The 18581-nt window shown below is 36.1% G+C and overlaps 1 protein-coding gene across 1 annotated transcript; it reads right to left on the bottom strand.

Annotated features, from left to right (window-relative positions):
• On the bottom strand, positions 229-17576 carry LOC105169046 (squamous cell carcinoma antigen recognized by T-cells 3). The gene is made up of 16 exons (XM_011089310.2): positions 17202-17576; positions 16172-16305; positions 15285-15342; positions 14093-14308; positions 12137-12409; positions 10814-10948; positions 10594-10719; positions 9535-9579; positions 8755-8862; positions 7076-7218; positions 6851-6974; positions 4611-4685; positions 3509-3874; positions 3322-3414; positions 1554-1707; positions 229-794 (listed from the first exon to the last, which is right to left on the bottom strand). Exons 1-16 carry the CDS (start codon positions 17427-17429, stop codon positions 526-528), a joined length of 2547 nt encoding a protein of 848 aa, XP_011087612.1. The 5' UTR covers positions 17430-17576; the 3' UTR covers positions 229-525.

Here is an 18581-nt window from a genome sequence, read left to right as displayed (position 1 = left end):
ACTCTCTAGTGTTTGAAATTTTGTGGGGGGTTTTTTGTATACTTTAGTTGTAATTTTTAAGATGTAGATTTTATGAATAACATGCTAACTACACCATACTAACACAAGCTCAATACAAACTAAACTACTCTGTTTAGGGTTGGCAAAATGGGAAGGTAGGCCCTACAATCTGCAATGTCGATTTGACCTCGTTGCATATTCTTGCACCTCTGCAACAACACATACGGATCGGTCAATAGGCTATCTGTCAAACACAGGTTTCAACATAGTCGCCCAATCACCACTACTCATCCGTATCCGAGGAATCAAAAGTATCCTTCAACTGTTTTACACGACTAACAGAGTATGTTATAATCTCAACATAACATACATACACATCAGTTAATGAGAAACATCTAGACTAATAACATCTATAAGCCAAATCCACTTTGATATCATATGTTGAGGCACTGGTCATGGCATTCATCATTTCAACAAAGCCACTAATTACTTGATGCAAAGTAAATTGGTTTTGTACTTTGACAATCATGTTTTCAGGAACATCTTCCTGAACTCATCATTGGATTTTGGGGTCTCATCCTCCTGTTCCTCATCTTGTTCAGGTTGTGGTTTACTTCTGCTGCTCCAGCCCAGGGGTTTCACATTTCTTGGAACTGCAAATGTGTTCCTCCCCTTCAGCTGGACATCTTCATCATTTCTAGAATGCGAAGCTTGCGCCTGTGGTTTGTTTTGCCCTTTGGAAGTCTCTTGTGAATCTGTTTTCAATGTACTGTTGGTTCGTTTTCCAGCATTGCCTGTCATTTGAGATGCAACAGCAGAACAGGTAATTAATTGTTACTCGACTGGATGGCAGCACTGTTTAGCGACCAAGGAAAGTGGAAAACTATGGGCGCTCAAGCACACATAAAAAATAAATGACATGAGTTCAAGTAATAACCCTATCAGAAATGTAGTAGAAACATGTGATGTTCAAGTACCTCCAGAAGTAGAATTTTTTCTGATATTTTATGCTCTTTTATCAACAGCTGCATTTTACCATGTAAGTTCAAATGTGAAAGGAAAAAAGGTCCCATGAGGCATGTATTTTGGTTACACACCTAACAACATAAATCATTTTTCGAACGTAACTACACTCACAGTGGACTTGCTCTAGGACTCCTGATTTTGAGTCACATGTCAGTAGCTGATAATATCCCTAGAAAGACGAACCCTTTTACACAGTGGATATCCCTCTATTTTGAACAATTGGTCCCAAAGCATTGATACACTCTGCTCATGGTTACTGATCTAATCCATCTCTAAGAAACCAATTACCAACAAGGTCGAGGAAACTTCCCTAACCCAAGTTGGAAGTAGTATTACAGATGTGGAAGTGAGTCACATAATGGAGCATATAGGTTTGTCATATAAAATAATGCCAAGTGTCAACCTCAACCAGATTATACTAAAGCGGCAAGGCAGCAGCAGAAGAGAACAAAACAGGAATATAAACCGTGTAAATAGGCAGCATTAAGAAATTCATTAGATAGAAACAACCTAATGTCTCAACTTACCATGCTCAGATCTAGTGCCTCGTCCAGCAGCCTTTTTCCTGCCCTGGGGATCTGACTTCAAAATGCTTAATCTCTTACCTAACAAAATCTGCTTGTTCTTCTCTACAGCTGCAGCAAGATGTGCATCATCCGAGAAATCAACATATGCTAATCCCTTCACAAAATTACAGGTAAAATACCAAGTATCAATATAGTTTGTCTAACTCATATGCACATGCGTAAAACAATTCGAGCGCAAATAATTACAATAGGCTACTGAACTTCTTGATGGAGATCACACTCAAGGTCTAGATTACTATCTAACCTAAGTATTTTTCTCTTATCAAGAGAAATAAGGAACATAAAAGATGTGCTTCGAAGATTTTATACTGTTTGAATCTCTGATTTAAGTTTTAAACTGATAGCAATCAGGCTCCTAGATGATAGGTATCATTGAGTGAAACCATGAACAAAAGTTAAAATAAATAGGAAAAGTATTTACAAGAACACCATAGGACTTCAGCAATGTGTCCCAGGTGCACAAAGAAACCAACAGAATTCATTATTAACAGAAAACTATCTGAAGGAGACTTAAAATAACTAAAAATACCACGACTCTATTAATCTTGCACCATTGGAAATTCAAAGAAAAAGGCACTTAAATGACCACAAAAATGATGACATGACTTGCAAATAGCCGACCACAAATTGACCAGTGACTAGCCAACCAAACTAATTGTAGTCAACTGGATCTGTGGACAGGACATTGATTCAAAAAACTAAACGACACTGCAACAACTTGTTATGAGTTCAGGCAGTCTGACTTCTGAGAATTAGGCAGACCAACAACGACATCAATCCACAATCCAATTTTAACCGAATCCACCTCTTTGATTGCAGCAACAACATGAACACAACAATCAACAACTCAGCCACGAAACCACTCGTTCACCCAAAATAGAACAAATCTACAAAACCCACCAAAAATAATGCTCCTTGCACTGTCAAAGCAAACAAATCTTGAAGTTGCTCCACGAACACTACTATTGAATTAGGCAAGAATGTCAACCACCTAAAACGGATCACAAAAGCCCCAATGAAAATATAAAATAGCCAACCGGAAACTGTAGGGACCACCCAAACTCAATCTGATTCATCAAAAGCATCACAATACACGACAAAAATGGATCAGTAAATGCCCCAAATAACAAAACATAGTCAGCTCCAACTCTGGGGACCCAGCAGATTCACTATGAAGACAAAAAGATTTTTTTAATTTATTGGGTGAACAATGGCCTGCTTTGACCAGCCTAACCCAGTCTGTCTCAGTTTAACCAGGCTACTGTATCTGACTTGGATAAGACTGTTAATAGGACCTGACTTCAGTTCAGCATTTTGTTGACTATTTTGGTCATAGATAATGACGAGAAGCCAACTGCTAAGATGAACAATGGAACAGCATGATACTTTCGGTCAAACAAGAGCAAAAAGAGCCAAGAGGCTCCTTCATCAGCAACTGCATTGATGGAAGTCAGCATATAGTGACACAAGGATCTGGAGACCTGAATATACAGTGGATAATTCACATAGGTGTAGTGTAGATGCCAATACCAACATCAATGACGATCAGCAAGCGTATCTGCTTCCAGTATGAAAGAAAATTCTAACAGATAATATGAAGATCAACTATAGGTGCATTACAAGGATACTTATATGCATCATCTTTACCCAGTTTGACTCTAGGTAAACTTCATAAACCCAAGGTGAGTAAATTGTCTCTGGAACTTACTCTTGATTTTTTGGTGAACTTGTCCTTTAATATCCGAACAGCAACAACTCCACCAACATCAGCAAAGAAATTACGCAAATCATCATCAGTTGCCTGCAGAAAGCTTAATGAGATAATTGAGAAGGAATAATACTGTCCATGATTTAGTGACAAGCAGTCACAAAAGAAAATGCTAGCAATGACGCACCTGGAGGCTTAGATTAGAAACAAAAGCTGTGCATTGATCATCAAAAGGGACAGATCGTTTTGAGGACTTATCCTTCGATTCCTGCAAGCCAGTACTCTCTGCTTTATTGACATCTAATGCAGCAGCTTCACTTGCTTCAGCTGCATGCCTTGGCTGACCTTTATCATTCTCCTTTGTTTTCTTCAAGTCTTGAGCCATATTTTTGCTACGTTTAGCTGGAGACTGTTCATGGATCGAACTCGAAGGTGGTTTTCTCTTTTCACGAGCGGTTTTCCTAGAACTTTCTCTCTCATTTATAGCCGGACCAATATATTTGCTCTCCTGCTGGAACCTAAATAGCTGCAGCTCTTGAAGCCGAGGGGTCACCTGCAACAAAATGAAACATGGGGGTGTTAAAATTAAAATCTTCAGCAATAAAAATCAATTTTAACCTAATAGAAGAAATTTCAGTAAAAAAAGTTGATCCATTAAAGTTCTAAATCTAAGAAGTCAATTACTATTAGGAGTTTTTAGCAATTTGCTCTTTTACTTTTAGCAGGTATTGACGATGTTAACAAATAATTAAGATGACTTACACATTATTCATACTGCCATCCTCCCACCCACCCCCAATATACAACATTCGTAGGAAATACACCAATCTGTAAATATGATTGGGAATTACCTCAAACTTTATAACTTCTATTGATGTATAGAGGTGTTGGTGTATAGAGGTGTAGGGGGCTCAGCCTACTTACACATAAAATACAATATAAGCGAAGAGGATAAGTTTCAAAAAATAAACTAACAGTACAATTAGACCCTTGGATCAGTAATTGTTTCACCCATTTATCTTTTGGCACAACATTCCGCATGCATTGTATGATCAGGAAACATAGTCAGATTTAATTAAAGGTTGTCCACAAACAACTTATGCTCCTGCACAAGTGGTTGGTATGTAGCACAATGCGAAAATAAGAAATGCATTGCTTCTCACACTACCATGTAAACCTTCAAGTAAAGAAACTTTATTGAAATTATAGGCCTCAAAGTTCATTAGGCAAAAGTAATAAGCAGTGTGAGAGGCAAATGCAAAATAAAAGTAGAAAGCAGAAGTTAGTACCTTATGACCAGCAGTATCAAAGTCTTCCAGGGAACCATATTCTCTCTCAAAGCGCACCCAAGAATGGCAGATGTCCTGAATGATTCTGTTTTTTTAGGAAAGGAAGGTATCATCTAATTCAAGGTATCACATCTATCATAGTTAAAAAACATGAACAAAACTTCAAAAAACAAATACAAAGTTCATGTCAAGTCTAATGACGCATTCTCTTATAAACAAGAAACAGCTTGAAGAATAATGATTTCCCAGTTTGTAATTGATCTTTCATATCTACTCCCTTTCTCTTAGGTATTTGTGCAATAATACTTGCCATATTACGATGATCTACACTGACTTCTCGAGGTTTAGATAATAGGATAAGTCATTAATGCATCGCAAAAACAAGTAGCTGAGTTGATGGTAAAAATTAGTTCATACTCTACTTAAGAGCAGATTGGCATTTTACAATCTGAAAGTTTTAAATTCTGACAAATTTTATTAATTTATGCTATTAAAAAAATTTTAAAGAAGACTTGATTATTCTTATTTTGTTAGAGAAGTCCGCCGAAAATCTGTTGTGACAGGGAGAAGGTACTCTACATCCCCAATCGGACATCTTTAAATTCAGGTATTCAAAAGTGGAACAAATCCAACAAACCAGAAATGCCCTAAGTCTTTAACTTATTGTTAAGTCACACTATCCTCCATTGAAAATATCAAATAAGCATAGCAAGTTGTTCTGTCTCGGAGCAACAATACCAACAGAATACTGAATAACCATCTCAAACCATTTTACAAACATGATCCAGCCATTCCCTGTTTATTGCTTTATGCTAAATCCTCTAATTTGAACAACTCAAGTTCTACTCTCAGCCTAAAGAGTCTTCGCAGAATGTATATCAATCTTTTATTCTGTCTTATGCTCCAAAGACCCAGGAAGTACCAAAAATTTTGTACCGAAGGATCCTAATCCTCTACATACTTCTTATTCTCCATGTCAAGTGATCCCAAGTTATGTACCTACTGTGTGCAACAAGACAGATCCAAACCCGCTTAAGGTTTAAGCAAAAAGCAATAACATATGATGAAGCTTTGTGAAGCGAAGTGCATCTGATGCTGAGAACTAAAACACAAACTGAGAACTACATGCAAAAGCAAAGTAGGAAATTGAATTAGTTCTTCAGGTAATCATTTTACCATCATAGCACAGAAGACGCGGGAAGGGTCATCTGAAACACTAACATGGAGTTTGTTAAGATGCTTAACCTTTGGTGCTCGGTATACAGAATTCTTAGACACAAATTCCAAGGAGGAACTAAATAAGCCATGTCGTATATAGAGTCCCACCTAGATTTTCCTAACATGGATAGGATAACACTGTACGAAAGAGAAAAGACCAGCGTTTAAACGGGTTGTGCTGCCTGACTAACTTGGTTCTCTTCCCAGAACCATTTCTTCCCCAAAATGGAAGACAAGAACAAGTACCTTCATACGTTGCTACAGGGACAGTTAGCCCCTCTTTCATCAAAATCTCAGAAAAATCAGGCTGAAAATTCTCTAAAAAAATTTGTAATCCATTGCACTAACTCCAATTGGAGCAGCCAAATAACTACACATGGTAAATACAACACCAATGCAGAGAAATCCTAGTTAAAATATCATTAGGGCATGCTCTTCTACACCTTGCTGCACTTTTCTTAGTCGGCAACATCAGCATAGGAGCACAAAAATCATCAGCTTTACGATAAATCTTAACATCAATTCCCTCAATTCTTCTTACTGTAAAATAAGTTCTATCCTTATTCATCGTGTATACAGTTTATCTGCAGCACGTAACTGTAGTACACCTGACTCTATATATAAATACCTCATACAGTTGTATTTTTTCCTCCCCAAGTGAGTTTCAGAAGCATTCTTCCCCTTTCAAATCACGCCTTTCCCAAAGTGATACAAGAACCCTTTCCCAACTCCATAGAGAGGAAACAATGGAACCACCATGAATTGTCACTTTATTTTTTGTGTAAACTTAAGAAGAATCCTTAATCCAGGCACCCCATCACCCAACCAGAAAAACGGAGAAGGAAACAGGAAAGAGATATCCCCCCATAACAGTAAGGGAGGAAAAAGGAAGAACTGAAAAGTATAATCAAGTGCATGTTTTTATATTAAAACACTTCTCAATGTGGATCAGGATCGTAGAAATGGTCCAGGAGGGAGTTCCTTCCAAAATAAACAAATACTATTGCTGCATGAAAGTTTACCTCAGAGCCTGTTCCAGGGAATCTTTTACTGTAGCATCTCTTGTAGAGGGATCTAGCTTCATTTATATGACCAATCTCAATCTCCCATGCTATATAAGCTTGCCAAGCTTCCAGCATAGACCCACTGGAAAAGACCAAAAAAAAATGTTCTACAGTTCTATGATATACAAAGCAATGTAGTCAGGAAGAACAAGGAAAAGGGGAGATGGGGGTTGGGGGGGTTACCTAATCTTAAGCAAGCTCTCCCAGACACCACGAGCTGCAACCAGATCTTTTCCCAATTTTAACTCTAAACGGGCCCAATAACTATACATGTTAAGTAACTTGTCCGTGTTGTTAAGGTGTGGGGACAAGTAATCTGATGCACGCTGAAACCAAAAATTGAGTAAGCCTTTATATCATAAATAGGACCTTACTAATTAAAATAGCAGCACCTAACTCAAGGATGCATTCATATAATCACACAGCTCATCATACTCTGTTTGTAAATAAAAATGCAAGATAAACACAGGACAGAGTTTGCGGTCAACAGAAAACAGACTGCAAACATTAAGCAGTGCAGTTTTTGAAACTTAGAAAGAGACGCAGGACATAAAACTAAATATCAGAAGAACTTAAACGTATGTCAATGGATTCTCCTTCTTGAGGACATAGATCCAAGAGTCCAAATATAGCCAAAATTCCATGTATGGTATATTCTCACAGAGGAGGGTATGTGGTGTCTGTGCGTCCATATTCCATAAGCGTTAACTAGTACTCAAAGAGATAGCATAGACTCCAAGCAGTGATTCATTGGCTTCAAGTCTGATAAGTAAAAAATTGAGAGCAAAAATTGACTATTTGCACATTTCCTGTTCCGTGGTTTAAAGATGAAGAAGTATAAGGTCTCGTACAGATGTCAATATCAGATTTTCACCAAGTCATAACAACAACGGCACACTATCTCTCGAACAGAATACCAAGGGTACTAAAATATTTTACCAAGGGGAAGGCAAGGCTGCCTTTTGGAAGGCAGAATTTCCAGAAGTATAATATTATAATAGTGAAGAAAAATAGCAAAATAAATTAACATAATTCTCGAAGGAATCAAAAGATAGAATTTGATTTGAGTATAAAGAAAATAAATGAAACGTAAACAATGTTCACAGACCCTTGTCACAAATAAAACACAAAAATTTAGTTAGATCCCTGTAATGTAATAACAAAGATTCAATGATGCAAAACGCCAACTATACATTGCTCACGGCAACAGAAGCAATAAATAGAAATGCAAATGAAGCTTCCATTTTTGTGAAGCCTATCAATCTACAAAGAGATTGGCGAGGTGTGGTTACCAAAGGCATGTGCATATTAACCCAAGTCTTGAGGGCTCTTTTTTTCACATCACCTCAATGTATTAATTTTAGAGAATATGTGAAGATCTGTATACTAACAAGCCAGCATTTTCTAGATGCAACAATCGTACAAAACGGATGATGGTTGTTGATTCAGTTCAATGTTCTGTAAAAAGTTGAGCCGACTTCCACACTGTTTAGTCAACCAGCTAAATCACCAAATTGGCTTAGTAATAACAAATACAACTAAGTCTTCTTTATCAGATTTCCAAGGTGATCCATTCAGAAATACAAAGTGGATACCCCAACAAAGCCACATTCCTTGATAGTTCAACATATGTGTCAAAGATCCTTTGAGTTTTAATTAGTTTAGAAGACTCATAAGAGCTTTGTTCTCTAACTAAAGACTCAACATACAAGGCAATGAAACAGAGAACAATACCTAATGTTTGATGAAATCATTGCTAACTCCACAAGCTAAAGAACCAGGGAGGTAAAGACTGCCGCAAACTATAAGTCGCTAGCGTAGGAAAACAGATATCAAAAGTTAAAAAGGCTACAGTGTTAAACCTGAAATATATCCCTTATAGCTGCATAACTCAAACCATCCACCACTTGTGTGGATGCAGATATTCTCCTCCTTAACCCATCTACTCTAGTGAGGAATATGTTGAGATACTGGAATAGAAAACACAGGTCAAATTAGGAACTTGCTGAAAGCAACAATGATATTAAAGGACAAACAGAATCTCTAGGTAAATAAATTTAAAACTGCATTAAGAAAGTACCAATTTTTGAAACAATAAGCATATGGAGGGTTCATAACTCTCCTTCTGTCCTTCCTTGCTCAAAACCAATAGAAGCAATTCGTAGAAGACACATAATACACAGAAGAATGGAGGAAACCTACCAAGCTTTTGGTTACTCACTCATCACTTGGATTTCAATTCTAGATATCTTTCAGTAACTTCGAATCATCTATTTACATTAGCCACATGATTATCTAAGGTATATTCAACGTTAACCCTTTCAAGAAATCTAACAACATTTGCTCTTTAATATATCAATACTTCCATTGATCTTTTACTAGACTAATCCTGTAATTTCGGCTGAACGAATGAAAGAGGCAATCAATATAACCCAAGTCACAGTTACCCTTCATTTTTCCACAAGAGTCGTAAAGATCTACAAACTGACAACATCTCCAGAATAATTAATCATAAGATATATGCTTGTAGCACATCAAAGCTTGAAATGTAATAGTAACAATATCCAGTAACTCTCAAGCAACATAAATTGACACCGTTTCCAGAATATTTAATCATAATACATATGCTTGTAGCCTTGTACCTCATCAAAGCTTGAAAAAGTGCACAGGAGTGATTTCTCAAATACCTGGAATAATGAGAAATCAGAGAAACAGAATAAGAAAAGCAAGAGCAAAGCATCCCCTCAAGAAAAGTGCATAAATAAACTGAAGTTATAAATATTTTTGGAAGCAAAAACTACTATGCCGGAGGCACATTAATAGTATGTACTCAAAGTTCATTTTGTTACAAGAATTATGTGACTCATAAAAACTCCCCAACCCCGAGTCAAATTAATCCTGCATGTAATGTAAGATGGACAATGACATGGAATACATGCAGCAACAAATATGTAGTAGGCTGTTCGAAATTGCTAATAATTTGAATAAACAACAATGCTATGAATCTAGCAGCAGATGCATTAAACATCAGCATAGCTTTTTGGAATGCATCCTTTTTTATTTAAATTGTAGAAAATAAGTTACAAATAACATAGAGCTTTAATGGTGAAACTTTCCAAACTTGTAAGACAAATCATAATTTGATATTCTTGAATGTTAAATTACTGTAGAATCAGAATATGAATTAAAATATAAGTACCACAGTAAATAACTCAGAGCAGGTTCTTGATGATTTTGTTGAATAAAATAATAACAATGAGCTCTAGATTGACCAGCATGCAGAAAAACATTGCAAAATATCGCCAAAAAATTAAATGCTGAACACCTATTTCTCAATTTTTGCTAGTCTATATTCAGGCAAGTCATAGCACTAAATACATGTATGATAATATGTTCCAAGATATGCCAACCCAAAGCCAAAAAGATGCCAAAACAGTTTGCATAGTTTACCAGATCAAGCAACTAGAATGTCAAAAACAGCTTCTTCAGGAAATAGGTGATAAAAGAAAAAGATGCAAATCAAGAAAGGGAAAAATAGCACTTTGGGAAAACAACCAAACTCTCCAACAACAGTAAATAAAGCAATAATAAAAGCGATATTGAAAGTGCAATTATCAAAATCTCAAACAATATAGGAGGTTTTAGACAGCCAGACAAAACATCACTTTTAAGGACATTACAGGTCTACACTAGAAACATACAGTTGATAACTCGTATTCAGAACCACGGCTCCTCTCCAGCGAGAGCAAGTAACGAACCCACAATTCTCCTACCCAAGGGCAGTTTCTTGTGGCCCTGTAATAAGCATCCCTCACAATTCTGGCAGTCTGCAATAATGGATCAGCTTCAGATGTGAGTGTGGTACATGTAATCCAAAGACAAAATCAGTCAGTATAACAAGACAAAAATAAGTACAAGAACCTTGAATGTTTTATCTAGGTATTTTGTATACTCAAGCCATAACTCAGAAGATACAGGAAACTCAGCTATAGCACGTTCATACAAGATCTGTATACGGGCTGGATCTCCAAACGAGTGCTCAAATTTCAAGTAAGTCTGCACGAACATGAAAACCCGTTAATAACCTTTTACAAAAATATTAAAGAGTGAAATAAGTAGAAACAAATGCTATTGCATTTTGCAAATAGAACTCTTTTTACTCATAGATGAGATTGTTTTGTATCATTTCCTTTCTAGTAATAATTAGAATTGGCCATATATGCACTAGAATTGTACATCACCGAATCCCTTAACATGCTAGGTGAGAAAAAAATCAACAAGTTACAGATAAACATCATTTCAACAACATAGCAAAGAAACCGTATGGAAAACACATAAACGAGAAACTATTAAAAAAAAGGCTCTCTGCAACGGCTAAAAATGAGAATAACTAAGATGAAGAAATGGTACACACACACAATATTCCACATTTGAGTTTTTTCCCCAAAACAAGAGGAAAAGTTAATAAGATCAATTACAATAATTAACATGCCCTTAAGCTACTACATCCAAGGGAGTGGCGAAAAGTTCATCTAAACAAAACAGAACAATTGGTTGTTTTCTTTCATTTTTATTTTGATAAGAGACTAAATGATTGTTTACAGCCAAATCGCACTTGCCTATTAGAAAACTATAAATGTATGTTAAGTATAGAAAATAGCAATGCTTCATTAACAGAATTGATTTACAAGAAAACGGTATGTGGAAACACAGATTATAGCAAACAAGGAAGTACAAGCAGGAACTGCAATAGTAAAATAACAAATTCAAAGAGGTCAGAGCACCAGCTGAGAGCGCAAATATATAAATCAAACTATGAACCCTTTCCATGAAGTATCCAGATCGGTATCCTTTTAGCACATGTTAGGGGAAATACTGCATACTGAATGAAACAAAATCCAGGCACCTATATCAGTCAGTTGAAGGAAACTACTATTAAATTTTCAGTTGTCTTTACTTTGCACCTCATACAACTATTCAGCATTAGAACGATAACACTCTATCCACATTTCCATCTGTATAAATTTTCCCTACTCCTTCATAAATTGAAACTCTCATTTTCTTCAATCTATGTTCATTTTAAACCTACACCTTGGTACAAAAAAATTAAAGTTCTCATTTTCTTCATATGCAGTTAAGCACGCCATGTTCTTTAAATACTTGATGTATCTGACTCTTTGTTTTTAGGTACTACTTTTACTTCACTGCCACGCAGACAAACAGTGAATGTTATAAAGAGAATACCATGAACTCCTCAAGTTTTTCTGAGTCAATCTCCTTCTTGGAGATTTGTTCTTCAAGATGAGAACGAGCATTCAACATCTCCAATGCCTTTTGATATGCAGAGACAACATGAGATGGAAGACCTTCCAATACTTCACTGTTAATATCAATGGAACTTTCATGATCAGCTTCCCACGCCTTGTAGGCGAGAAGAGTTGATTTTAGGTCAGCAAGGGGAACAGACAACTGACGATGAAATAAATTTCGTATATGCTGGATCTGCTTTTCTTTTGCCTGAAAAATAATAAGCCAACATCATTTACAGAAACTTACATGGTTAGAGAAAGAGCATACCAATTGACAAGAAAGAAATGGCCAATTAGTTTATTACAACTAGCTGAGAAAGTTCATGAAGATACATGCAAAAACACAAAGAGTTCACTAGAATCAGCCATTCTTCTGAATTTACAATTTATTAAGGTAACTTCTATCTTCAAAACGCATAGAACTATTTCGATCAGTAAACATACAAGTTCCAAGCCAACTGATTAAAATATTCTCTTGGTAATTGCAATTACCTACTCTTCCCCAACATTCAGCAGTAGTGTTTCAAAAGAAGCAGGCACGGGAAATTGCGTGTGACAAGAAGATATATTCCCTCTGAAGAACAATAATCAGTTTCAAATTGAAAAAGAGCTCTAGGAAATCAATACCTTATCCAACCAGCAGTATAATTTGGTACATGATGAATTCGCAGAAGAATGTGTACAAAAAAGGAGACTTTCAGAGAAATGACCACAATGCCCAGCCCTGGCCAATCATATGAGCAAACCGTCCCAACCCATACAATACTATTATTTTAGTAGAGGATTTGGAATTATAAATCATTTTATTTTCAAGCTAATGTCAAGCTAGATTTAAGTTCATTACATAATTATCAAGCTTGGTTAGCAACTTATTATACCAAGGACAGCTTCACGGGTATGCAAGTCATGTCATCATGCTAGTCCTGTTTTAGCAACTGGCGTCATGGAAATTGTGCCAATATCAGTCAAGAACTAACAAGAATTCATTTCCTTAAGGCAATATCATCCCCATAAATATTGGAAGGTTGGATGGGTATTACTTGGATTCAGTCATCTAAAGATGTAGCTGTTGAATCTTGCCTTTTGCAAACAACAAATAACCAATGAAGGAAAAAAGCATGAAGGAAACTGGACTGCAGAGAGAAGCAAAGCATCAAAACATCTATGCAAGACCAGATCTTTCATATATCCATCTACTCATTATGGAAACAGTTACAGCAAACAAACTGGAAAAAGAAGGAAGTATAAGCAAATAAAAGCCCGGAAAGAGCAACAATTGTTTCTCTATGCTCCTCCTTTCTCTATTTTCTTACAGACATTGCATCCAATTGTTTGGTATCTTACAGTGTATATGCATGAATAAAATCACACAAGTGGAATAATACTGTTAGGAACTTCCTACATACATACACTAATAACTGAAAAAACAAAATTAAATGAGAAGGAAAAGTTAAATCAACAAGGATAGCCCAGGTATTGACGCCAAGATTGGGCGCACAGGCAATCACTGATAAGGTTATGTGATAACTACTAGTGTGGGTGAAGTAGATAAGTTAAGAGAGCCACTTCTTTTGTTTGCAAGGAGCTCCTTTTTCCCAGTATAGGATAAGTAAAGCCCTTTTGCCACAGGGCCATGTTTAAACGTCAGTAATCACAAATCTGATGAGAAGCACAGAATTATGACAAGCATTTGCATACACGTAATATTAATTTCACCAGACAGTTAACACGAAGATAAACATGAAAGATGAAAGGAAAAAACAACTTAGTCATAGTGAACACCATAATTAACACTTTCTAACCATAAAACAACGTCAGACACAAATATCAACACATAAGAATAAAAGCCACATGAGAGAACAAGCACAAACAAGAAACAGGATTTTCTAACCCCAGAATCAGTTTCTCCAATGGTGAGGAAAATAGCTTGTTCAAACTCCCTGTACAATTCCCAAATCCTGTGACCTTCAGTAACATGCAACCCAGCAGCAGTCAGTGCACGCTCGAAGAGATTCCTTGCCTTTGAGATGCCCGCGGCAGAACATTCCCGGACTGATGGATCATATTCTTGGACAAAATTTAAGTAGTCACACCACAAGGTAACAGACTGCACAAAGAAAAATCAGTCAACATCTTACTTGAAAGCAGTCAGGTCCCACCCATCTGAAAATAAGAGGACATTAGTAGCCAAAGTTATATATGCAGCAAATACTTCCACTAGGGAATTATTAAACCTCCATTTTCCATTTAATCATTATTTTGATTTGAAATGACAAGTTAAACTGAGATCTACATTTATTAGACTCCTTGACCATCTCCAGGGCAATTAAACTGAAACCAGGATAAGGACGTAGCCTTTCTCTTTGTATCCATGATGCAGATAATTTATCTACCTATATTCCAGAGAACATAGCACTCTGTTTAAAATAATCATTTTCCTCGGATTTACCCAATCCTGACCCAGAAAAAGTGACATTAACAAACAGAATGATACACAAAAAGATGTGGTCAAAGTAGGTGGCAGGGAGCCAATCATATCGAACAGTACATTTTATCATGTGAACTCAACTATGACACTGAAACCTCAGTTTAAGTTACTTTTGTGGTAATTTGAGGACCAAACTTATCAGTAAATGTTGATACTGAGATTACGCCAGGTTTATAGAAGTAGCAGCCTGCAAATGCAGAAGCATACACTTTGAAAACATCTATTACCATTCCCATTCTACTTATTATAGTCAATATTGTAGTTGTTGAAATAAGATGCAACTGCCTGTTTACCAGAAAGTCACTTTTATACATCCTCTACCTGTTTAATTCTTACTTGATTCAGTATTGTGGTTGTACATACCTAGCTACTGACCAGATCCTCAGCCAACACTATCACCTGAATCGCATTTCTGTGACAGATTATGCAAGCTCTGAATAGAGTAAATATTGGTGCAAATTGGCTCATTTCACCCCTTTTATGGTACTTATCTAGAACTTACTAGGAATATCAGCCTGATACTACTTCAAACATGACCTGGACAACTTAACTCCTAATTTCATTTACTTCTTGAGAAATATTTGCAAGAACCTACCAGATAATCAGACACCCCTCGCTCATAAAGCTTTTCGACAGCATGAAACGCCTCCACTCTGAAAAAGAAAAGAAAAGCAAATATAAGTTCAATAGACGTAGGCCCTACCTCATTATAATGAGACAAACATGCACCCAAAGATAACCTGAAGGAAATACGGCAGCATCCTTCCTACAATATTGACATGTCTTGAATAGCTTCTATGCAAATAAGTTTACACCCGAAAACTAACAGAGAATCGACCTTCTTTTATACAATTCCAAAATGTGATTTCTTTTATTCAAGGACTTCGTCATGGAAAAGAATTAGAATGTTGTTTAGTTTACAAGAGACCAGTCAGTTTTTCTCCTAATCTAGAGTATTGTAAGTTCAATCTGTCATAAAACTTCGTTTAATAAGCTAATTTTGACTAAGTTAAACTGTTAAACTTTGACTTCCTTCCAATGGATATTCAAGATCATTCGAGTGATTAGACTAATTGGTTTAGGGAAATACTTGGTTACATCGAGTATTTTGGACCACTTACTAAACATCATGCCAATAATAGCCCACAATTAATATTGTAATATATGATCATTTTCACCAATTGCTTGATAACATATGAGCTTCTCATAGGCCTGGCCTAAAATTATTATGGGTTTTTCATCATTATACCTAATAAACCATAATGCACACTGGTGAAAGCCTGAAAGAATGTTACTTATTTCAAGCATACATTTATGATAAAACAGAAAAATAAGTGTAACCATGGTTGGCCGACAAAGTTGTCACAATGAAAGACATTTCTTTAGCACCCCATAAATCTAGTGTGGTGTATATGCTGGGAACCATCAAACAAACAAGTGACCACGGAAGCAACAGGCCAGATAACTAAACAGGGAACAAACCCAGAGCTAACAGTAGTTTCATCTTTAGCCCATTCCTGCCACATGTCAGGAGTCAAAGGGAACAAAGAACTCATTGCTTCCCTAGCTTGTCTCAGCTTCTCTAAGTCCCCTTGCTTGCGCAGAATTTTAATATACTACAAGAACCAGAAAACATAAAAATAAATCAACATCAGGAATAGCCAAACTTAGTCTTTAAAGCACAAACTTAGGACGGAAAGCAGACAAGTCAATATGATGCCTATAAAGATATGCACATGCATGGGTTACTATATGATTTACGGAAATTTTCCTTCAGATTCGTATAAATATCTAAAGATAAATCTTGATGATCGAGAGAAAATAATTCATTGTTTAAAGGCAATAGAAGGGGCATAGATGGAAGCTACGCTTCCTCAGCAAGGTTAGGTATCAAAAGTAACATAAAGATGTCAAACAAAGACGTACTTGCAGCCAAACTAAAAATCTATTAAAACATCGGCATGAATAGGTACCATAGGCACCCAAAACAAGTCCATATATCCTACTCAGAGAGTGGAGTAGATCAGAAAAACTAGACATCTCATGTACCAAAACAATGGGATGGTCATCGTAACATCTCCACAAAGCATTTCAACCGCCAGTACCCTTACCCCCAACCAATTTCAAGTAAAAAACTCCGCAAAAGGAAGCATAGTAGCTGAAAGATTCTTAAGACTTGTAATCATAAGCTCTTCTCACTTATGGTGCTATATATGCTGCTAAGATCAGCTGTTAACATTGTATTATTTTTATATGAAAATAACATGACAAAATATTAACATCATACATATAACTAACACATTTTTTAGTCAATTTCTGAAGTCTGTAACAGATAACAAATTTAACTTCACTCGTCAGGCAGACCTGGATTACGCACCAAATATGGCTGGTCTACATACCCAAACTCTTTTCCCAACCAAACTGCAATATTTTCATGCTTATGGATATCTTTTCACAAAGATAAGTAAAACAGTATCTATATATGTGTCAGGAAATGCTAAAAGTTCTTTACTTGGACATGAGAATCATAATCTGATGGATTATTGTATAGCGCTGTTTCTAGGGCTTCAATTTGCTCCTTCACTTGGGCTTCATCCTCGGAGTCGGAGTCGGAGTCAGATTCGGAGTCCGAACAGTCACTAGGGTTTTGAACGTCGGGCATGGGTTGGTTTTCGTTCCTGTTGGCGTCTTCTTCTACGCCAGACGTCTGAGCAGCAACTAGGGTTTCGGAATCCGCCATTGTTAATGAACGTGAAGCTCTTTGAATATATACAGTCAGACAGTCCTCACATATAGCTGTCCGGAGAGTAAAACACCAGAGTTGCAGAATGGAAACGCCCACTCGGATTTAGTATGTGCTGTGTGTGCGCAGACTACGACGTCGTATAGGTCCAACATTCAAACACCATTCCAGTTGAGGATGTCAACTTTAGGGGTACATTTTCTTGTTTTTTTAATCAATTACAATTAAAAGTATAAATTCTACTTATCAAAATTCATATATCAATTATTAATATCAAATATTTATAATTAGGATAAATTCAAACACTTCACATAAATTTTGATATAATTACAATGATCTCTTTATTATTTGAGAAAATACTAATACCTCCTTAATTTTAACATCCGTCTAACAACGAATCCATACTATTAACCCCATTAGGTTCCTATCCAATTGTTATGGTAAAATGATTATATACTTTTTTTGAATTATAAATTATATTATAATTTTCAAAAAATACTTTTTTACGAACTAATATTCTCTTTAGGTTATTTATTTTACCACCCTCATTTTTCTTTTCAATAATTTTTTAATTTTTTAATTTTTTTTAACAAAGTTAAAATAATAATGTCCACTTCATGACTATGGGTTACATATTTTTTTTATTTGAAAGGATATTTGTAATTTTTCAATAACGAAAAATATTTATAATTATACCAAACCAAATTTATTCTTATAATTAATACAACCACTATGATGACAAAACCATTAACTATGAACACATCATGTCACAGTCGTGAAACCTCAATTTTATCAATTAAATTAAGTTTCACTAACAACTGTGACGTCAAAATTATCAATTAAATTAAAAAGAATCAGTTAAATTAAGTTCCATTAACAATTAACGCGTACAAATATTTGTTGCCAAAATGGGGGAGGGGGGAGTTGTTATGTAAATCACAATACAATAGTTTTAGTGAAATTGCACCATGTTTGATTACTGGAGGGCAAATGTCCACCACCTTACAATGTGAGGGTGTTAAGGGAGCTGGGGAGCTGCAGTGCGGGGCCAGCTGATAGGGAAATGTGAACGGCAGCTGTGGAAGAGAAAGCTCTCACTTTGGTGAGGAATTGCTAGAACGCAGTTTCACAAGGTTGCCTGCCTAATCA

Source organism: Sesamum indicum, linkage group LG8, assembly GCF_000512975.1.
Source record: "Sesamum indicum cultivar Zhongzhi No. 13 linkage group LG8, S_indicum_v1.0, whole genome shotgun sequence".
NCBI classification, from domain to species: Eukaryota; Viridiplantae; Streptophyta; class Magnoliopsida; order Lamiales; family Pedaliaceae; genus Sesamum; species Sesamum indicum.
Note: the sequence above shows the minus strand (reverse complement) of the source record. Positions and strands in the feature narration are given on the sequence as shown.